This window comes from Canis aureus, chromosome 19, assembly GCF_053574225.1.
Source record: "Canis aureus isolate CA01 chromosome 19, VMU_Caureus_v.1.0, whole genome shotgun sequence".
Classification (NCBI taxonomy): Eukaryota; Metazoa; Chordata; class Mammalia; order Carnivora; family Canidae; genus Canis; species Canis aureus.
In genome coordinates, this window is record NC_135629.1 from 58953484 (window position 1) to 58973726 (window position 20243).

Sequence of the window (20243 nt, forward strand, 5' to 3'; positions counted from 1 at the left end):
CTCTGGCTGCTGTGCTGGCTTCTCAGTCAACCCAAACATGGGGGCCACCTAAGACCTCTAGTTCTCTTCCTGGGGGCTGCTGTTTGTCCCCACCCTGCGTAAAGGACGTGGCTGGCACTTCCCCACCTAGAGGGAAGTTCTCACCTAAGCGCTCAAAGGCGTCAGCCATGGCCTGGTTCCGCACCATGTCGATGAGCCCCCGACCCAAGCAGAAGTGGGGGAAGACAAGGAAGACCTGCTTCAGGACCCGACTCACGTCCTGCAGCTTCTGCTCAGGGCCAGACACAGGGAGGGGAGGTGGGTCAGGGGCCGGGGCTGAGGCCAGCGCAGCCCGAGCCCCGGCCTGCAGGGGACCGCACCTTGTCAGAGAACAGCTCGAGCACGAAGGTGGCCATGCTGCCATTGATGCCAACAAACAGGTTGATGCAGGTGAGCACCACGTAGGCCGTGCTGGGCACGGAGAAGACGAAGGAGGCCGGGTACATGAGCGGCGTGATGGACCAGCTGGGGGGCAGTGGGTCGTGGGGTGACCACCGGACACCCGGTGAGTAGCCCAGACCCCCCTCCCCTCGTCCTTGCTACAGGCCTCTTCACGTAAGTCAAGACAGGACGAGGTTTTTAATATTCTTTTATGTAAACTCTACCACCCAGTGTAGGGCTCGAGCCCCCAACCCCGAGCTCTGGAGTACGTGCAGCTCCTGCCACCTGCCGGGCGCCCCCACCCCCGCCCCAGGGAGAGATGAGCTTTTAAGGCCACCACCGCGCATCCCTAGGTTAGGTCACACTTGGGATCCCATCAGAGCTCTGAGCTTGAGGAGTCCCGGTATTCGGGGCTGGGGTGGGGGGGGGGTCAGGAAGAACGGGCCCTGAGCAGCCGGGGAGGCCTCACCCATAGAGCAGCAGCAGCAGCAGGAGGGCGGGCAGGTTGGCGGGGGCCACGTACGCCTTCTGCTGGAAGGCCAGGAAGATGAGCACCACGATGCACGCTGACACCAAGTAGTTACACTGCATTGGAGATGGTAATTACCGCTGTCGGTTTGCCCGGGTGGGAACTGCCATCCTCACCCCTGTGCCCTGTCCCAACCCACCCCTCGCCCCATGTGGGAGGGAGCAGGACATAAAGTCTCCCACCGTCCCCCAGGACTCCACTCGGGCCATGCTGGACAAACGTCTGATCGGAAGGGGCCAGAAAGGGGAGGTGGTGAGAGGCGGCTGGACCTCCGCCCGCCAAGCATGCCCCGCACCATGTCCCACAGAAAGTTGCTGAGCCAGTAGAGAGTGGGAGGCAGGCCCCCCATAAACTGCAGGTGTTTCGCCCTGGTGACACGCTCCTCGATGAGCACGAGGGTGAAGCTGGCTGGGACAAAAGACATGGCGAAGACCACACAGATGGACACCAGCACGTCCACCGAGGAGGCCATCCTGTGGGTGAAGGGCGGAGCTGTCCAGAGAACCCCGCCCACCACCGACGGGGTGAGGGTCCACAGCCTGGCCGCCTGCCGCTGGCCGGGGAGACGGGTGAAGCTATTTAGGGCTGGGGCGCCTGGGCTGCAGGGCGAGCTTGTAACCCACTGAGCCGGATGATGTCCCAATCCCCAGGCCTGGGGAGCAGAGGGGGTGGTTCCCATGCATGGACACAGCTTGAGTGCCCCCGCACCCCAAATGACCCAGAGGCTGCGGCAGGGCTGGGCCCACATGCGGGACAGAGTGACTCACAGCGCCACCTCCGACAGCTGCTCCTTGGTGAGATTCAGTGGGTGGTTGAGCGTGGTGATGCTGTGGGCATGGTGGGGAGGGCCCCGGGGCAGGCGGGTGTGTAGGAGCGCGTTGTTGGCTCTGTTGACAAAGGCCACCATGGCGTGCCAGCCCTTGTTGTTGAACCAGATCTAGGGTGGGGTCAGGGCCGAGCGGTCAGGGCGCTGGGGTGGACCGCCCCCCAGGCCCCTGCCCGCTCCCCCAGCTCCCACCTTGAGGCTGTCCTCGGCATCCAGGCTGCGAGCCCAGGCCGTGAGGTTGTTCAGGATGCGGTCTAGGGCCCCGCCGGGCGGGGGGCTCAGCAGCGCCCGCAGCTCCTCCACCGAGCGGCTGACCTCCTGCCCTGAGGGCAGGCCTGGGTCTCGGCCCCCCAAGGAGAAGCCCCCATACCTGCAGGGCAGGGGGCGGTCAGGGGACAGCCAGTGAGGGCCAGGGACCGTGGGGGGAGCCCGGAGCCCGGAGCGGGCAGGAGAGGGCACGGGGGTGGAACCCTCCTCACCTGACCTCATTCACCCACTTTTTGGTCTTCAGGCTGCGGGAGAGACAGAGACGTGAGCGGGGCCGAGACGCCGCGAGCTGGGTGGGACAGGCAAGACGAGGCAGGGCAGGAGAGCAATCAGGGGCACCCAGGCCCGGCCCCGCCCCGCCTCCTCCCGGCTCCAGGACCCGAGGGCGCTCACCCCCGCTGCACCAGGCGCGGGTAGGTCTTCACCAGGAAGTCGGACAGGTTGCGGCCCGTCAGGTTCTGCACCACCTCTCCAGAGCCGGCCAGCGCCTGGGGCGGAGGGGGGCCGCCGGCCGCCGCGGGGCAGTCGGGCAGCAGGCGCCGCGCTCCGGGCTGGCTGCAGCGGCAGGCGGGGGACGGCGACCCGGGCGTCCAGTTGCCGCTGGCCAAGACCTCAGCCACGGCCGCGGGCACCTCCGGCGCCCAGAACCGGCAGGCGGCGGGCTGTGTGCACCCAGGCGTCCTGCGGGGGGGGGGGGGAACCGAGCTTTCCGCAGGCCCTGGCACGCGCCCGGACGCCCCAGCTCCCACGCCGGCGTGGGGAAGCTCCAGCCCCGCGAGGCCCGCCGCCCAGGGCCCAGACCAGAACCTGGGGCCCGGGGGCACGAGAGTCGGCCGGGGGCCCTCACCTGGCAGAGCCGTCCTGCCGGTGCGCCCCCTCCCCGAGTCCCGCCTCCTCCAGCAGCATCGCCAGCAGGCGGGCTTGGTCCGAGGTCCCCGGGGCGTCCTCACTGTGGGTGCGGCTCAGAGTCAGGCCTGCCCCCGGCCCGCCCGCCTGCCGCCCCTTCCCGACCCCGTACCCACCTGAAGAAGGACACCTGGGCGCCGTACATGCTGGGCCTGAGCTGCAGAGCCGGGTAGTGTCCGAAGGGCGGCACGATGAGGCTGAACAGCAGCGCCAGGCCCACGAAGAGGGCGGGCAGCACGATCTGAGGGACAGGCCCGTCAGATGCCCCCACCACCCTCCAGGCTGCTGGTCCCCTCCCCGCTCCCGCTCTAGAACCGCCCGGGGCTCCCCGGGGCGCTCCGTGAAGGTGCTGAGGGCGCGGACACTTCTGAGGCCCCGGGGCTGGTGGCCAGAGCACAGGCCAGGCGCCCGGGTCCCCACGCAGTCCCCGGCGCCCGGGCCCCTCCCCCTCACCCCAACCGGGCCCCTCACCTGGGCAAACAGGCCCCGGCGGCTGCGGCACGCAAGCAGGAAGCGCTTGAGAAGCAGGGCGCGGAGCTGCTGGCGGGTCAGCGGCCAGCCCCGGAGGCGGCCCGCGGCGAGCGGCCTGGAGCCCTGCAGGGCCTGTGTTTCTGGGGCAGACAGAGCTGTGGGGGACGGAGGGTCAGCGCCCACACTCTGGGGGACCCGGGGGCGCATGGGTCAGCGTGCACGGCTCACCGAGCTCCCCGTTCTCCTGGGCCGGCGGCTCCGGTACAGTCTTGAGCCGTGTGGTCCTGTCTGGGCCTGTGCTCGGGGGCTGCTGCCTGCGGCCATGACCTGCGGGCCCGGCGGGGAGCGGGGTCAGGTTCAAGGGCTCCGTGCGGCCTTGGGTCTGGGTCGAGGTCAAGGGTCACAGCAGATGGGTTCGGGAATCTGGGGCAGAGATCAAGGCGCCGGGGACCTGGGGCCGTACCCTCCAGGTCTGTGTCCACAGCATGGTCCTCCATCACCTTCAGGAAGATCTGGGGACACAGGGCAGGGGCTCACCTGGGGACCCTCTGGGAGAGAGGCACCCCGCAGACACCAGGGGTCCCCAGGCCTCGCTGGAGACTCATGGCCTCCGGGGGCTCTGCGGCTGCCCCCGCCAGGCCCCCTCCTCCAGGCAGCCTCCCCTGCCGCACCTCCTCGAGGCTGGTGTCGGAGATCCCGTAGCTGGCCAGCCCCAGCTCCCCCAGCCGCCGGTCCATCTCCCGGAAGAGCCTGGCAAAGCTGCCGTCCACGGCGCCCCCGTAGGGCAGCACCAGCAGCAGCTCGTGGGGCAGCTCCTCCACCAGCCGCGCCCCAGGCACCAGCTGCTGCACAAACGAGAGCAGCTGGGCGGCACCTGGGTGGAGGGGGCGGGGCGTCAGGGCGCCCGCGGGGCAGGCTGCGCAGTGTCCTGGGGGCAGGGGTGCGTGGCCCCGAGGAGCCCGCTCCGGCGCAGGAGGCTGAGGTGAGGTGCCCGGGGCGGGCCCTGGGCAGCGGTGGGTCGGCGGGTGCGCTCAGCCAGGCCGGGTGAAAGGGCCGGGATTCGGGTTCCGTGCGGTCCGAGGCCCAGGGTCCCGTGGGGCGTCTCGGGGCGCTGCCCCCACTCACCAGCTGCGCTGCGCTGGCCGGCCCGCTCCGCCTCCCGCCCGGGCCCCGCGGCGGCCTCCGAGTCAGCGTTCCCCTGCGGGCGGAGGGCACGGCTGTCACGGCCACCCGGCTGCAGGCCTGGCGCTCGGGCTCGGGGGTCGGCTCAGCCCTCACCTCTCCGCCGGCGGCCGGGGACGGGCGCGCCTTCGCCAGCGTCAGGTAGTAGCCGGAGCCCAGGTGACGGCGCAGGAAGAGCGGGGAACCGCAGCAGCACACGCGGCCTCCCGCCACCACGGCCACGCGGTCTCCCAGAACCTCTGCCTCGTCCAGGTGGTGGGTGGAGAGGATCAGCGTGCGACCTGGGCGCAGGGACCAAGCCACACATCCCGTTGGGACGAGGGCTCTGCCCCAGCCGTGGCCACTAGCGGGAGTTGCCACCCCGTACATCGAGCTCCTACCCATCCCTCAAAACCCTCTTCTCAGAGCGTCATCATCAGAAACTTTCCCTGGCGCCTGAGGCAGCATCTCGGGGAGCCTCGTGCCTCCCCCAACTCTCACCTTCCCGGTATTTGAGCAGCAGCTCCCAAATGCTGCGGCGGGAGGCAGGATCCACGCCGGCGGTGGGCTCATCCAGGATGACCACCCGGGAGCCACCCACGAAGGCCATGGCCACTGACAGCTTCCTCTGCATCCCACCTGGGTGGGGACGGGGCGGGCACCCTGCATGAGCCAGCCCCCCGCCAGGCCCTTCCCCGCCCTCCCGCCCCGCACCCCACCCAGCCTCAGCCCTCCTCGGGGCGACTCACCAGACAGGTGGCGCGTCTGTGCACAGCGCTTGGGGACGAGCCCCACGTCCTGCAGGAGCCGGGCCTGCTCGTGGCGGACGGCAGCGGCACTCAGGCCCTTCAGCCGCCCGTAGAACCAGATGTGCTCGTCCACCGTCAGCCTGCAGCCAGGGCCGGACGCGGCGGTCACCGGGCCGGCAGAGCCCGCGCACACCCACCCCCCGCGCGCAGCCCAGGCCCAGCCCCACGCACAGGTCGAACAGCACGTTGTACTGCGGGCAGACGCCCAGGTGGGGCCGGACGGCTGCCAGGCTGGACTGGATGTCGTGGCCCAGGATGTAGGCGGAGCCCCCCGTGGGCGGGAAGAGACCGCTCAGTATGGACCTGGGGACGAAGGGGTCTCAGGGCAGCTGCCCCCGGGAGGAGACGCACCCCCAGAGCAGGCGCGGAAGCACCGACAAGGCCCCTCTCACGAGCCCAGGCCAAAGGTGAACCGTGTCCCCGTTTTACAGAGAAGGGAAACTGAGGCACGGAGAACACACGTATCTGTCTCCTGGGTGCCCGGGGCGACCTGGGGTCCACCCCCTGAGGCCGGGAGGGAGCAGGGGGCAGCCGCTCACAGCGTGGTGGTCTTGCCGGCGCCGTTGTGACCCAGCAGGGCGGTGACGTGGCCCTCGTAGAAGTCCAGGCTGAGCCCGCACAGGGCCGGCTGCGGGTTGCCCGGAAAGCGCTTCTCCAGGCCCCGAACGGAGACCCCGGGGGTCAGGCCCGGCGGCACCTCCTCTGTGAGCACTGCGGGGGACGGGGGGACACTAAAGCTTGTCTGCGGAGTCGGGGACCTGGCAGGTTGGGGGGCGGGGGGGCCACGGGGGACGCGGACGTGGCGGCGACTAGGCCGCCTTGTACCTCACCCTCTGGGTCCCTCGGAGTGGGAGGCGGGGGGGAGGCGACGGGAGAGCAAGGTCCGAGCCAATAGCTCCTCCGAAAGGGGAAGGTCCACGGTTTGGGGATCCCGTACTGGCCTGGGGGCGCGGCGCCCGGTCACCTCTCGGGTCCCCGGCCTGGAGCGTGCCAGCGGCTGGCCATATGCCAGGACCGGGCATCCAGGCGGAGGACAGGCCCGCGACCCCGACCGCCGTCTGCCTGCCTCAGGCTGCCCCCAACCCTCCGTCCCCACCCTCAGTGGCCACCTGTGCCTCGAGGCCGCCCACCGCCCCCCCCAGCCTCCTCTCTGCAGCTGTGCTGAGGTCCCTCCCCTCCCTTCAGGGCCCACCTGGGCAGACCCCCTCCAGGTACCACGTGGCCAGGCCGTAGAGCACAGCGTCCAGCAGCAGGACGCCCGAGACCCACGCCAGGCTGAAGACCTCGGGGGCGGGCGCGGTGCCCATGTTGTGCCACTGGGCGCCTTCCCCCTGCTCCTCCAGCAGCGCCAGGCTCTCGCAGCCGAACCCAAAGGCCACAGGCGACAGAAGGCTCTACGGGGTGGTGGGGGAGCAGGTGGGTCAGCGAGAGCGCGGCCCAGGGTCCCCACATGCACTCAGGGTCCCCGCACTCGGCCCAGGGTCCCTGCACCCGGCCCAGGGTCCCCGCATGCACTCAGGGTCCCCGCACGCACCCAGGGTCCCCGCGCCCGGCCCATCCGGGGCTCACCACAGCCGCCAGGCCGCCCGCAGGCAGCTGGTCCCGCCAGGCCACGCACAGCACGTAGGGCAGGTACAGCACGAAGTAGGCGAGGCCCCCGCAGGCGGCGGCCAGGTTGGCGCGGGAGAAGAGGGCGCTCAGGAGGAAGCTCTGCACCACGGTGGCCACCGCGAAGGCCGCCAGGAACAGGAAGACCACGGCCGGGTGGCTGTAGGGGAGGATGTCCCCGAGCTGCAGGGCCCCCACGGCTGCGGTGAGGCCCGGGCTCGCCCTGGGGCCCCACCCACGCCAGGAAGGCCACACGGCACCTTGAGCACCAGCACGAGCAGCGCCGAGCTGAGGAGGAAGGGCCCGAGGCTGCTGAGGAACCAGCCGAGCCACAGCACGGCCGCGCCCAGCCCCATGGCCCGCATGGTGGCCCGCAGCCGGGTCTCCTTCTCGCGCACCAGGGCCTTCACGGCCAGCGCCACCGAGTAGATCCAGGCCAGCGTCAGGAACAGCGGCAGCGAGCGGCCCAGCACGCGCAGGAACCTGCGGCGGGGAGGCCGCTGAGCGGCGGCGGGACACCCGGGCCCCTGGACGTGCGCCGCCCCGCGCTTGGCCTCGGGCTGCAGGTGTCAGCACAGGCCACGGCCCCCCGCGCCCGGCCCCCGCCCCCCGGGATCCCCGCTCCTCCCACAGGGACTGGTCCTGGTGGGGCGCCGGCACAGCCTCGACGCCGTGGACCCGCGGAAGCGGCCGAGCCCGCGGCCACCTGACTTCTGTCCCTGGGGGGTGGGTGGCGAGGCGGCGCTCACGCATCATCCACGTAGCAGGGGTAGGGCATCTGCTGCAGGTACAGGCGGGCCCGGGGCTCGGAGCCGCTCAGCACGCGCACAGCCGCGCCCTCCAGCAGGTCCTGCAGGTACACGAAGCCTCCCCACACGTAGCGCAGGTCAGCGAGGGGGTCAGCGGCCGGGCCGGGGTCCCAGAACCTGCGTGGGGCAGGGCGGGGCTGCGGGAGACGCCTGGAGGCCAAGGGCCCTGCGCACCGTGGGCGGCTCCGCCCTCGCCCGGCCTCTATCACCCACCGGGTCCTTCGCCGTGGGCCCCCCAGCCCGGGGCGCACCCCTCACACCGCGGCTCCCGCATCACAGCCCCCGCACGCGGGATGCCCCACCTGTCCCTGATCTTGTTGGTCCTCGTGACAGCGTCAATGTCCATGCGGATCTTCATGCGCACGTGGCCGGGTCCACTGGGCCCAGCGGGGTCCCCAGGGTCCTCGGGCCCCAGGAAGACGACCCCGGCCCAGAAGCGGCGCTCTGCGAGCAGCTCCAGGCTGCGCGCCACCAGGGCTGCCTCCGACGGTGCAGCCTCCAGCTTGTCCAGGGTCACACACTGAAGAAGGGCCTGGGCGTGGGTCCCAGGCACCCGGTCCTCCGCGGGACCCCGGGGCGCCAAGGGGTCCCAGCTCCTCCATCACACTTCTGCAGGCCCTGGGCCGTGTCCATCCTCGGGCGGCCCTACAGTGGGGCTCCCCTCCGCCCAGCTGACCGGGTTGCACCCCACGTACCCCGCAGACGGGGCTCCCAGGCGGGTGGCACCTCACCTCCATCACGTGGCCCAGCAGGCCCACCAGGTGCCCCACGTCAGCATGGGCGTCCCGCCAGCCGTAGCCGTCCCCACGGGGGTCCAGAAAGGTGAGAAGGGCCTGGGCCCGGTCCTGGCCTCGGGACCCCGGCCGCCTCCTTCCTCTGTCCTGAACTTGCAGGAGCTTCTGGGGGGCGGCGGGGACGCGGGGGTTTGCTTCGTGCGCGCCGGGCCGCGTCCGCCCTCTTCTCTCCCAGGGCCTGTCCGCCCCCCGGACGCCACAAGCCGCCTCTGCACGCCTGCCCAGGAGGCCCGGCCCTGCCCGCTGCCCGTGTGCTGCGCAGGGATGATGCGCCCAGGGAGGCTGGGTGCCGCCGCCACCCCGTCCTGACCCTACCTGCAGCATGGCCACGTTCGAACTGTCGTTCAAGAAGCGGAAGAGCTGGGGTCCCAGGGCAGCCCACACCTCCGGGATGTCCTTCAGCAGAGCCAGCTCCTGGAAGGTCCGGTTCACCTGTGGGAGGAGGGCGCCCACATGAACGCCCCGTCGCGACCCTGCCCTCCTCCTGAGGACCCCGCCCGCCTCGCCCGCCGTCCCGTCTTGCTCCATCTGTGCCTCTGAGCGCTGGACGTGCTGTCCCTCCACCTGCGATCCCGCAAACTGTCCTTCAAAACCCTGTGGCCACACCGCATCCCGGCTGAGGGGGGACGCAGGACGGCGGCCGTCCTCACCTGGGCCATGAGCTGCCTGGTGAACGCCGTGTCGGGCGTGAACAGCAGCTTCCCCAGCACCAGCGGCTTCAGGCGCCTCCAGAGCAGGCGGGACAGCGGGTGGGTCTCCAGGGTCCCCACGAGCTGGGCACAGGCCGGGCCTGCGGGGCAGGGCACCATGAGGCCCCGCCCCCACACCCGACACCCCAGTTCTCAAAGGGGAAGAGAGACTGAAGGGGAAGAGAGGCCGTGACTCACTCAGGCCGCTGTCGGGTAGCGCCTCCTGCCCCACCAGCTCCTTCAGGTGGACGGCCTCGTGCCAGCCGAGGGAGGGCCCCCCTGGGATGCCGGGCCCCCGGGCACCGCAGAGGGCCTCCGATACAGCCTCCAGGGGACCTCCAGGTCCTTGGGGTCTTCGCAGCAGCGCCCGCAGCTCCACCAGGCTGGGCAGTGCCAGGAGCTGGGGAGGGATCACCAGAGGACGCTGGAAGCCCTCCCTGCCAGGAATACCTTCTCCCTCTGTCCTTCTGCCCCTCAGACCGCCCCCCGAAGGAAGTGCCAGGGCTGCCCTACCCTTTGGGCTTCCCGGCTGAGGTGGAGGGTGAGTGGGCCTCTTACCTCCTGGGCCAGGTCCTCTGCGGCCTCCACGAAGTCGGCCACGGACTCCTGGGCGTGGCCCAGCACAGACCCCAGGGATTCCTGGGGAGCGAGACCACGGGGTGGTACCCACCTGGATACAGCTTCACGGGGGCTCGAGCACTTCGCCCCCCTCCCATGCGGACTGCGCCAGCAGAGGACGAGTGGAGGCTCGTGCAAGGCCTCTCGGGCTGGACACTTCGCCATCGTGCTGGACACGGCCCGTCTGGGCCCGACAGGACGAGGAGTGTCCCTCGGGCACCAAGGGGAGCCCAGGCAAAGGCCTGGGAGCGGGACTCAGAGGCCCCTGCCCGCAGCCCGCTCTCCCCCCACCCCATCTCACCTTCCCAAGCAGTGTCCCCAGCAGCTCAGGGGGTGGTCGGTCTTGCGCTGGGTCGCTGGGTTGAGGCCGGGCTGGGAGAAGGACAAGCTTAGGCCTGAGGCAGCCCCCACCCCGTGCCCATTACACAGCTGGGCAGATGGAGGCTGAGCCCACTCGCACCAGCCAAAGGGCCTCCTCACCTGCTCTGCCGGCGGCGCTCAGCGTTGGCATCAGCTTTCCCAGGCTGGTCAGCGTTCTGCGGGCACTGGGCCCCCCCAGGACGGTGTGGGCATCTGCCAGGAGCCGGGAGACCCTGTGGACAGAGGGAGCAGGAGGTGGGGGCTCGGCACACACCCCGGAGCCCCGGGGCCCCCGCCCCCGCTGCCGCTGGCTCACAGGGAGTCCCTGAAGTTGCTGAGGACGCCGGGCTGCTCGGCGGGCGTGGGCTGCGGGAAGCAGGTGTTGTTCAGGGTGCAGACGAGACCCTGGAGCCAAGGGACGGTGCCGGCCGAGGGCAGCGGCTTGTTGGCGAAGTGGCCTGTGGGGACGCGGGGCGTGGGAGCCTGAATGCCGCCCGGCTCACCCCCTCCCCGACGGCGCGCTCGCCCAGACTCACTGGGTGCCCCGCCTGTGCCCTCCACCGCTCACTGGGCCCCTGTGGACGGGTGGACACTGCCCCCCCCACCCCGCCCACCCCATCCCTGGGGGGCTTACATTCGTGGTGCTCCAGTGGGGGGTGGGAGTGGCGGACGGCCACCAGGATGAAGAAGAGAAAGAGGGGCCACAGCAACTCCACCAGGAGCTGGACCTGGGGGAGGGGCAGAAGAGGGGGGCCGTGGGGGCCGAGGGGGCCGAGGGGGCGCCGGGCACTCCGCCCCGCCCCCGCCCCCCAGTCCTGGCATTACCGGCTGTCTCCTGCGATACAGGAAATTCTTCCAAAGCAGCAGCATTAGGTGCGTCCAGAAGGCCATGGTGGGGACGGACGGGGCCCCGACGGGGTCGGGCCGAGGACGTGCCTGTGCCCGCGGCGCACCCTGGCCGCTCTGGCCCTCGCTGCTCCGTGCCCGGTGCAGGGCTCTGGACGCCCCCGACAGCAGCCGCTGAGTAAAGGGTCTCTCGGGTCGCGGGCGGAGTGGCCAATGGGAGCCCCGCCCGGCGCCGTGCTCGCACCTGATTGGCTGCCTGGGCTGCCGCTCCCGGCGGGGCGGGGATCCGCGGGGCTAGCAGGTAATTCGGGGGGCGGGCGGGGGGCGGGGGGCTCGTCTCAACTCTTGCGCCCCCAGACTCCACCCGGGAGCCCGAAGGGGCGTAAGGACCCGACGCGGCGATGCGCGCTCCTGGAACGAGCGATTCCTGACGCCCACCTCGCCTGCAGCTGCCCAGCGCGGCCCTACTTCATCGTTGCACCCTAGGGAAACTGAGGCGGGGGGGAACTGAGCCCCCGACCTCCACTGCAGGGCTCTGCTCCATCCGGAGGGGGCTGGGGCCGGGGGGCTGCAGGTGCACGGCGGCGGGCCCCTCTCAGGTGAGCCGCCTCCCCCCCCCCCCCCCCCGCTCCGGAGGATCCGGGGTCCACCTGCCGCCGTGAAGGTGAGCGGGGGTCTGCGCTCTGCCCTCAGCCGCCCATTCCCAGGGGGCCCGCTGCCCTCCCGCGCCCCGGGATCCTCGAGTCTCCTCCCCCGCCCCGCCCCCCGGGAGCCCTCACCTTTCCAGCCCCCCTCTTGCAGCCTTCCCTCCGCCGGGACTGCGGCCCCGGATTGCGGCCCCTTTAAGAGGCGTGTCCCGCGCTGGCTCTACGGCCCACGAGGCTGGTCCCCCTGCCCGAAGCCCCGCCCCTCGCGCTGCTATTGGCCGCCGCCCCCGCCATTCACAGGCCGGGCCTGCCGGAGCCGCGCGCGCGGGGGGGCGGGCCCGTGCGGAGCCGGGTTTCTTAAAGGGACCGCTCTCTCTTGCTGCGTCACCGCGGGGCGCTGGTGGCCGCCCTCGCACGCGCCGGCCGGGCAGTGTCCCCACACCGCGCACCCGCCCGCAGCGCCGCCGTTCCTTTCTCCCACTGCCCGCGGGGGGAGCCCCGCTCCTGGCCAGACTCGCCCCGTGACCCTGCGACCGCCCGGTGACTCCCGCGTGTCGGTCCGCACAGTGCGGTTCCACCCACAGGGACTCCTCTGGTCCCTACAGTGGCGAGGCGACGGAGGGGGAGGGGCCCAGCATTCTAAGGGGAGCGTCCTGGGTCCTAACGGTCACAGCACTTTGGGGGCCACCTCCAGACCCCGTTCCAGAAGCTCGGGGTGGGGAGGGTCGGAGCGCATGGACCCGCAGATCCCGAGCGGGGCCTTGCTGTTGGGGCTCCGAGGATGAATAGGAGTGCGCCGGCCGTCTCCCTCCCGCCAGTCGGGCTCCCCACCTCCTTTCCAAGCAGCTGGAGTCCAGCCTCTTCCCCCAACCCAGGACCCAGGTCCTGACACTCCGATCCCTTCCTCACCTGGAATGTCAGGCCCGCACTCACCTGCCCACCCTGGGCCTCAGCTCCTCCCAGGCCGCGGGTGAGGGTCTGCTGGAGGCTGGCCTCCCCACCCCAGGGCCCCAGAACCCTCCCTCCCCCCCATCCAAGCTAACCGCCCCCCACACACTCCCAACTCCACCAGCCGTTTCTTCCTAAAAAGAGGTTTTTATTGCCTTTGGTCCACAGTCACATTTCACATTATCTCTTGGTCCCTGGGCTGCTGGATGGGGCCAGTCCCCAGGGAGGACCTCCAGTGGGGGTCCCTGTGCAGTACTTGGCAGAGGAATGAGGACAAGTAGGGGGGCAGGGGTGGGGTGGAGGGGGAGCTCCGGTGGCTTTGCCTCAACCACTTGGAACTCTGTCGTCCTGCCGGGCCTCAGTTTCCCCACCAGCCCCTGGGGGGAGTGCTAGAGAAATCCGGTCCCTTACAAGCCCTCAAGTGATACAGGCTGGGGCCGGCCCTCCCCTTCCTTCCACCCCCACCCCCACCACTGCCCTGCAAAAAAACATTTTTCTTTCATTAAAACTGCCTGAAACTTCTGCGGGTACAGAAACCACAAACTGATCAGAGAAAAGGGAAGAGAAGGAGAAGCAACCGGAAACCATTCAGGGCTGGTCCCCGCCTGCCGGGGTGTCTTTCTCCCCCCACCCCCACGGCTCAGCCCAAAGCCTGCTGGGAGATCTGCGGCGGGAACCTTGGCAGGCAGACCCCCGTGTGCCCCTCACCCCTGCCCCACAGGCCTTGGGCAGGCAGCGCGCAGACAAGGAGAAAATCAAGACGAAAAACAGAAGAACCTCGCAACCGCCCAGACTGACGTGGGGAGGCCCCCGCTGGGCGCCTCAGTAGTCGGCCTCCTCCTGCGGGTAGGGGGTGCACTCCGGGGCCTCCCCGGGGTCTGGGCCGCCGCCTGCAGCCCCTGCAGCCCCATCCGCCACCGGGCCCTGCGGGCAGTACTTGGGGTCGTAGATCTGACGGCCCAAGCCGAAGACCTGGCCACTCTGGTTGGCGCCCTGAGTGTAGCCCATCTGCAGGGACATGGAGGAGTTGTCACACTTGTCCGTCCCCAGCTTGGTGTCGTAGATGTGCCGCCGGGTCCCGGGAGCCGTCATGCCCACCTGGGGAGGGAGGAGAGCGCTTCAGGGCTGCGAAGGGACGGGGCAGTGGAGGCCGAGTCCCCACCGTCCGCTCCTGTCCTTGCACGGGGCACAGGCTCTGCGGGGCCTGGCCAGCCCTGCTCGGACGCCCTCGCCTCTCTGCCTCCGTGCGGAGCGCATCTCCCTGGGAACCAGCGGCGTCTGGGTCCAGCTCCCCCTGCCCGCCGGGGAGCTCCCCGGGTGGGGCCGAGGGCCCCCAAGCACCCGGGAGTTCCAAGATCTGCAACGTGGCAGGACAAGTGAGAATCACAGGATGTGAACATGTCAGAGATGGACGGGCCCCTAGGCAGTCCTCCGAGGGAAAGTGAGGCACAGAGCCCGCAGTGACTGCCCCGGGGACGCACAGCGAGGTAGGGACAAATGCAGAGCGGGACGTCCGCGGGAGGCAGGCACAGGGCCAAGCATGCCCACGGGGCTGGGGGCGGGAGGGCCGGGGGCCCCACCTGGCTGGCACACTTGTTTGTGCCCATCTGGAGGCTGATGGTTGAGTGGTCCATGGGGGGCAGGATATGGTTCTTGGGGTCGTACAGATGCCTTCGGGTGCCGTAGGCCGTCATGCCCGACTGGCTGGCACATTTGTTGGTGCCCATCTGCAGGGAGGCAGGCGGGAGAGGTCAGGCTGCCACCCCCAGGCCTCTAGACCCTGCCCCGGGCCTGGGTCCCATCCCCGCACCCCCTAGAACCCACCTGGAGCCCGATGACGCAATGGCCCGCCTTCATGGTGGCGTCGTCGAAGTTGCGCTCCTGCTTCTCCGAGTATTTGACCCCAATGTCCACGCCACTCTGCAGCCCCTTCGTCTTGGCCTGAAGGGGAGGGGTGCTGGGAGTACCGGGGAGGGGCAGCTGCCCAGACCCTGCGTCCCTGGGGGTCGGCCCACCTGCCACCAGCCACCTCGCCCCAGGGGATGGCGCGGGACCGGGATTCTGGGAGGCGTCCTCGCAGCCAGCCGCTGCCCCCTTCCATCACGACCTGCTACCCGCCTGCTCCCGACGCCTGGCCCTCCCTGGCCGCCCCCGCCCCCGCGTCAGCCCCGGTGCTCCCGAGGGCGGTGTTCAGCAGCTGCTCCAACCCTCCCGGGGCGCCAGACCCCCCATGTTGGCCCGATTCACCTTCCTCAGGCTGCTTCTCACAATCTCTAACTGACCTATCACCTGTGGGGGGTGAAGGTGAGGCCTGGCGGGAAGTCGGGGCTCTGGCTGGTGGCGCCGCACCCCCGAGGCTACCCGATTCCGGCACCGGGCGCGCTCTGGCAGGGAGGGCGGGTGCTGAGCGCCTGTGGGGCCCGGAGGCCCCGGGGGGACCTCGGCACCTTCCTCTCGAGTATGCTGTGAACCTGAAACTGCTCTAAACTATTAAGCTTTTTTTTTTTTTAACAGATTTCTTCATCGCCTGCTTCCTCCCCTCCAACGGCGAACCCGTAAGTGGGTGGGCTGTGTCGCCCCGTTCGCTCCGAGTCCCGAGCGCCTGGCGCCTTGGGTGCTCCTCGGGGTCGGCAGGGGAACGGACCACGGGCGCCTGTGAATCCGCGAGGGCCGCGGCGTGGCCCCGGGCCTCACCTTCCCCGCCAGGGCGAGAAGAGACACCTGCACCTGGGTCATGTTCCCGCTCTCAAACAGGTCGTTGGCCTCGAACAGGTCCACGGGGTTCATGCCGTAGCTGACCATGGCCTTGATGAAGGTGGACAGGTTTTCCAGCTGGGGAGGCGGGGACGAGCGTGAGGCGCCTGCGCCGGGTGCGGTCCCCGGGCCCCGCCTCGTCCCCCCCGCCGGCCCTCACCTGGTGCCAGTTCTGCAGGGAGCGGTTGATCTTGGGGACAGAGCCTGGCTGCAGCTTGTTCATGAGTCTGGGGGGGGGAGGCTCCATCAGCGCAGGGGCCCCTCAGGGACCCAACCACGACCCTTGGCCGCCCTCACGCCTTCCCGAGCGGCCCCACCGCCTCTCCCCGGGCCTCAGTGTCCCCCTGCAACGCAGGCTTCCCCGAGGGGAGGCTCTCCCACCCGGGGGACGGAGGATGCTTGCCGTCCCGGAGCCTGGGCCAAGCAGTCACACAGGGCAACGCAGGCCAGAGACACCGAGCCCAGTCCTGGGGACAGTGCGCAGACCCGCAGGCAGACCCCCAGGCAGACCCCCAGGCAGCCAGCACTCACGTGCACAAGATGACTCCATCCTTCAGACCTTTCTGGAAGTCGGGCCCGATGGAGAGGCCCGTGAGCCCCTCGATCCAGCTGCGGAGCTCCGCCTCCTTCTGGGGGTCATACTTGGACAGCAGCTGGGTGGAGCAGGGGCACAGGGTCGCGGTGAGGCCGGGGCAGGGGCAGTCCCGGGGAGCTCCAAGCACGAGGGACCCCACACGCCCCAGGGGCCGCCCTGCCCCGCCCCGTCCCGTCTCCCCTCCTGTGGTTGCGGGCACAGGGACAACCCTGGGCGTGGACACCCCCCCTCCCCGCCACGCAGACACGCCCCGTCTCCCGCCCATCGGCCACTTGCAGGGGTGCCAAGTGGCGGGCAGCACAGCCCCGTGGCCCCTGAGCCCCTGGCACCCCTGCACGCCGTCCCTGTCCCGTCCGGAAATTGTTGTGAGATGCACGTGACGCTCACCACCTTGACTGTTTTGTTTTTTGAAAGATTTTATTTACTGGAGAGACCCCGCTCGTTCCCAGGACCCCGGGATCAGACGCTTCACCGACTGGGCCCCCAGCGCCCCCATTTTAACTATTTGAAAGGGAACAGTTCAGTGGTTTTAAATACACTCACCATGTTGTGCAACCATCACCTTGGTCTAGGTCCAGAACATTCCATCACCCTCAAAGGAAACCTTGGCCTCATCACCCTCATTTCCCCCCGACCCCCCCGAGCCCCCTCCCTGTCCGTGGACGAGCCGGTCCTGGACGTGTCACACGCGTGGACTCCACCCCGTGGGGCCTGCTGTGTCTGGTTCCCTCCCCGAGCGTCGGGGGCTCGGGTCTGTCCCCGGGGCGGCGTGGGCGCCTCGCTCCTGCTCGCGGCCGGGGGACGTGCCTATGCGTGGATGGGCATGTGTTTATCCCCTCGTCCATGGACACCTGGGTTGTTTCTGCCTTTTGGCTACTGTGAGTGGAACTGCCGTGAACGTCCATGCGCAAGGTTTCAGTTCTTGCGGGAACAGAGTGAGGAGCTGGGCCATGCGGTAACTCTAACCTCCTGAGGAACCACCAAAGCCTTCTCTGTTCCTTGAACCGACCACACCAGTTGCTGCCCCAGGGCCTTTGCACAGCGTGTGCAGGGCTGGGTCCCTTGAGTGCAGTCAGCCGTCCAGCCTGGAGGTCACCTCCTTGGAGCGGGCCTCCCTGACTGCGGCCTTGAAGCCCTCCTCAGAGCCCGAGGCCCCGCCGCCTCCGGCTCTTGTCCTTACACCACACGCCGCCGTGCTTCTGACCCGCCCCGTGCACTTGGCCGCCCGGCTCGGTGCGGTGTGCACAGTCCGTGCTCACGGCCGCCGTCGGCACAGCCCCCACCCACAGACACGGGCGCACCCGTTCCCTCCGGGCACCACGGGCCAGGAAGGCAGGGCGGCCCGGAGCGGGGTAAGGGGCGGGTCCGGCCCTGTTCAGCTGCGGACTGTCCCGGGCAGTGGGCTCCCTGCGCATCAGCCCACACCCACGCACCGTGGCCCACATAGGTCCCGCCCCCGACGCTCTCCCCTGCCGTCCTTCCGCCCCCTCCCGGGGACTAGGACCCCAGAGCCACCGCCTGCAGACCCAACTCCTACTCTCAGCTCCGCTCCTAACTTCCTTATGACCTCTCCCCGGGCCTCAGTTTCCCTGTCGATGTTGGCTTCAGGAGGCCCCACCTGTTGGTTCCTGCGTAGAAAGCCCAGGGCCTGGGATGGGGCTGAGCTGACCTGGGTGCGGAGGAGACAAAGGCGGGGAGGCTGGCCCGCTAACGTGATCCGCCCGCCTCCCTCCCCAGGCCTCCGTCTCCTGGTTCCCACAGCCCCGCAGCCCTGCCCTGCCCGGAACAGTGAGAAGCTGAGCTTGAGGCAGCCCGGCGGGTGCGGCCACCTGGTCACCTGCACAGCTGGGCTGGGTCCCCGGGGCTCCCAGGGAATGGGGTCCTGGGCCAAGGCCGCTACCACCGCCTTCCTGCCCCCACCCCACCGTTGTCCCCCCTACTGCCCCCCCCCCTCCGCCGTCCAGCCGGCCTTCAGCACATTCCACGCGGCCACAAACTGCCAGGAATGCAGCTGCTGCCTCCCTGCTAAATCGGGACCAGCTGTTCCCAGAGGTCTAGAGCCCCCCCACCCCCCAGCCAGCAGGAAATCCAGTGACTGCTCAGGGACCGCCAGCCGCCAGGGGTAAACGGAGGCACCCAGGGCCAGGCAGGGGCCTCCAGAGGTCTCCAAGTCCTCTTAAGTAGCCCGACGCGTGGGTGTGCGGCCCCAGGGACCCAGCGGGCCTGCCACCGCCCTGCCCGTCCTCCAGCCCCGCAGGCCACGGCCGGTGGCAGGGAGCCTCCCGACCTCCGCGTCCCAGACGGAGCAGGTCTCAGCTCGCCCCAGCCCACCCCGTGCGTCTGCGGAAGCCGCCTGCGCCCCGGCTGGGGTGCCACCCACTTCCTGCTGCCCCGCGGGAGACGCAGGGGGCTGCCCGCCAGGACAGGTGGCCCTCAGAGGCAGCCGGCCGCGGCGGGCGTCCCGACTCTGCCCCTCGCAGGCTGTGTGGCCCTGGGCAGCTGTGACATCTCTGCGCCCCGTGAACACACCGCGGGGCTCTTAGACTTCCCTGCTGTCGGGCGGGGCGGCCCCCCAGTGCCCGAGCAGCCAGCCGGCGGGTAAACGTTCACCCCACGCAATTATCGCTGGCGTGGAGGAGAGCGTGTTGACGGAAGGTTCTGGAGCTTGCCGGGCGACCCAGCTGTGGTTCCCCAGCCTCAGCCTCTCTCTTCCGTCAGGAGGGGTGGAGGGGGGCTCCTGGGAGCTCAGAGGCCATGCAGGTCCCTCCTGTGCACGATCCCGGGGGCGGGGGCAGCGGCCTGTCCCCCCGCAGGGCTCTGCCCTCCACAGGCCCAGGCAGGCTCCTGGGGGCCACATTCCGGTGGTGGCGTCTGCCCCGCAGGGATGACATGGGGGGGGCGGTGGCTGGAAGGGCGGCGAGCCACCGGCCCAGGGCGGGTCTGGGGGTCTGGGGTCACCCCGCCGCCTGCCCTCGGAGGGACCTGCTGTGTGACCCCTGCAGGGCCGGCCCCTCTCGGCCAGGTCAACGGGGCTCCCGTAGCCCCTCCCCGGGTTCCAGGTTAGAAACCCTGCGCTGTGGGATGACCCTGGGGCAGGGGCCCCCCGGAGACCCGGCTCAGGTCGGGTGAGGACAAAGGGCGAGCCCCCTCCAGCCTCCCCCTGGGCCGCGCCCGCAGGTGCCGGAGGTGGACCTTGGGGCGCCCCTCTGCCTTGGGCTCCCCAAGTGCGCCTGGAGCCCTGCGGGGACCCTGTGCAGCCGAGCGGCCCCCGGGCGCGCCCTCACTCACCCGGTTCTTGACCTCGGCCGACAGCCCGTACGAGGGCCCCTTGTTGAACTGCGTTGAGCTCATGGCCGGCGGGACGGGTCGGGACGGGACGGGCCGGGGCTGCGGCTCGGCGGGGCTCGGCGGGGCTGGGGCGGGCGCCACGCCCCCGCCGCTCATTGGGCCGCGCGCTCTTGCCCTTATAAGGCCGCGCCGCGCCGGATTCCTGCCGCCCGACTTCCTGAGCCCCTCGCCGCCGACCCCCGCCCCGCCCCGGCCGGCCCGCGTCACCCCTGCGCCCCTGCGCGCGGCGATGGGGGAGGGCACACTGTCGGGCGGGTCTCTGACCTCCCATCCCGCCGGGGCGCGGAGGAGGACCCCTCGGGTCCCCCCTTGCCCGGAGCTCCCACAGCGCGGTGGTGGCCGGGCAGCCAGGGGCATTGGCGCTGGGGCTGCAGCGGGTGAGTAGGAGTTCGCCAGCCCACAAGCACAGCGTTCCTGGCAGAACCAAAGGTGCGAAAACCTGAAGACACTGTCGGTGGCTGAAAGCACGTGGAGGTCACAGGGGCTGGGACGGGCCGGGGCGGGAGAGTCCCCCCTCCCCCCTCCTTGGGGGGGTGTTGGGAACCGGAGCGAGTGGAAGGGACACTGGAGGTCAAGGAGTGTCCTGCGGCTGAGGCTGCCCAGGGTCCCGGGCCAGGCACACACTTGGTGCTCACTTGGTGCTCAACGCAGCGGGCTTGTACGGATACAAGAATGAATGAACGAATGAATGAATGAATTCACTTAGTAACTCACTCACTCATCCATCCGTGCCCACGACTCCCCCTTCCGATGCTTCCCCACGCGGCTTCTGGGCCGTATGTCACCAGACGGGCTCACAGGAGACCTCAGGTGCGGCCCCGCGGGTCCTCGGAAACAC

At 70.2% G+C, this 20243-nt stretch overlaps 2 protein-coding genes and 1 long non-coding RNA gene across 4 annotated transcripts in view; 1 reads left to right on the forward strand and 2 right to left on the reverse strand.

Annotated features, from left to right (window-relative positions):
• Positions 1-11989, reverse strand: part of ABCA7 (ATP binding cassette subfamily A member 7) — a 27440-nt gene extending 15451 nt beyond the window's left edge. Inside the window, exons 1-37 of one of the 2 annotated variants that reach the window (XM_077860765.1) lie at positions 11893-11989; positions 11093-11604; positions 10902-10995; positions 10584-10725; positions 10388-10500; positions 10209-10279; positions 9848-9928; positions 9488-9689; positions 9251-9390; positions 8916-9032; positions 8538-8705; positions 8109-8326; positions 7747-7923; positions 7258-7480; positions 6959-7180; positions 6582-6783; positions 6220-6330; positions 5929-6100; positions 5561-5692; positions 5330-5469; positions 5082-5219; positions 4698-4882; positions 4545-4617; positions 4091-4293; positions 3883-3931; positions 3648-3746; positions 3420-3574; positions 3065-3189; positions 2890-2991; positions 2436-2723; positions 2255-2287; positions 1968-2145; positions 1717-1886; positions 1245-1422; positions 890-1005; positions 360-504; positions 145-268 (exon numbers count right to left, since the gene is read on the reverse strand). In XM_077860765.1, the coding sequence (XP_077716891.1) occupies positions 145-268; positions 360-504; positions 890-1005; positions 1245-1422; positions 1717-1886; positions 1968-2145; positions 2255-2287; positions 2436-2723; positions 2890-2991; positions 3065-3189; positions 3420-3574; positions 3648-3746; positions 3883-3931; positions 4091-4293; positions 4545-4617; positions 4698-4882; positions 5082-5219; positions 5330-5469; positions 5561-5692; positions 5929-6100; positions 6220-6330; positions 6582-6783; positions 6959-7180; positions 7258-7480; positions 7747-7923; positions 8109-8326; positions 8538-8705; positions 8916-9032; positions 9251-9390; positions 9488-9689; positions 9848-9928; positions 10209-10279; positions 10388-10500; positions 10584-10725; positions 10902-10995; positions 11093-11158 (5152 nt within the window). In that variant the 5' untranslated portion in view covers positions 11159-11604; positions 11893-11989. Of the gene's footprint in view, positions 1-144; positions 269-359; positions 505-889; positions 1006-1244; positions 1423-1716; positions 1887-1967; positions 2146-2254; positions 2288-2435; positions 2724-2889; positions 2992-3064; positions 3190-3419; positions 3575-3647; positions 3747-3882; positions 3932-4090; positions 4294-4544; positions 4618-4697; positions 4883-5081; positions 5220-5329; positions 5470-5560; positions 5693-5928; positions 6101-6219; positions 6331-6581; positions 6784-6958; positions 7181-7257; positions 7481-7746; positions 7924-8108; positions 8327-8537; positions 8706-8915; positions 9033-9250; positions 9391-9487; positions 9690-9847; positions 9929-10208; positions 10280-10387; positions 10501-10583; positions 10726-10901; positions 10996-11092; positions 11605-11892 lie in introns of those variants that run through there. The other variant, XM_077860764.1, reaches the window with a different exon arrangement.
• On the forward strand, positions 11833-16615 carry LOC144291008 (uncharacterized). Its single transcript, XR_013358456.1, has 2 exons — positions 11833-14195; positions 15223-16615. It is a non-coding gene; the product is annotated as an uncharacterized LOC144291008 (long non-coding RNA).
• CNN2 (calponin 2) lies at positions 12836-19505 on the reverse strand. The gene is made up of 7 exons (XM_077860768.1): positions 19346-19505; positions 15994-16115; positions 15623-15689; positions 15403-15540; positions 14533-14649; positions 14289-14435; positions 12836-13806 (listed from the first exon to the last, which is right to left on the reverse strand). Exons 1-7 carry the CDS (start codon positions 19499-19501, stop codon positions 13531-13533), a joined length of 1023 nt encoding a protein of 340 aa, XP_077716894.1. The 5' UTR covers positions 19502-19505; the 3' UTR covers positions 12836-13530.
• Between the last annotated feature and the right edge of the window lie 738 nt (positions 19506-20243).

Excerpts from the sequence above, each read along its gene's own strand:
- CNN2 (XM_077860768.1), bottom strand. The coding sequence starts at position 19,501 with ATGAGCGGCGGGGGCGTGGCGCCCGCCCCAGCCCCGCCGAGCCCCGCC. Across the intron at positions 16,116-19,345 it reads CGGCCGAGGTCAAGAACCGG|CTGCTGTCCAAGTATGACCC; the intron begins GTGAGTGAGGGC and ends TGCTCCACCCAG. Across the intron at positions 14,436-14,532 it reads ATTGCGTCATCGGGCTCCAG|ATGGGCACCAACAAATGTGC; the intron begins GTGGGTTCTAGG and ends GCCTCCCTGCAG.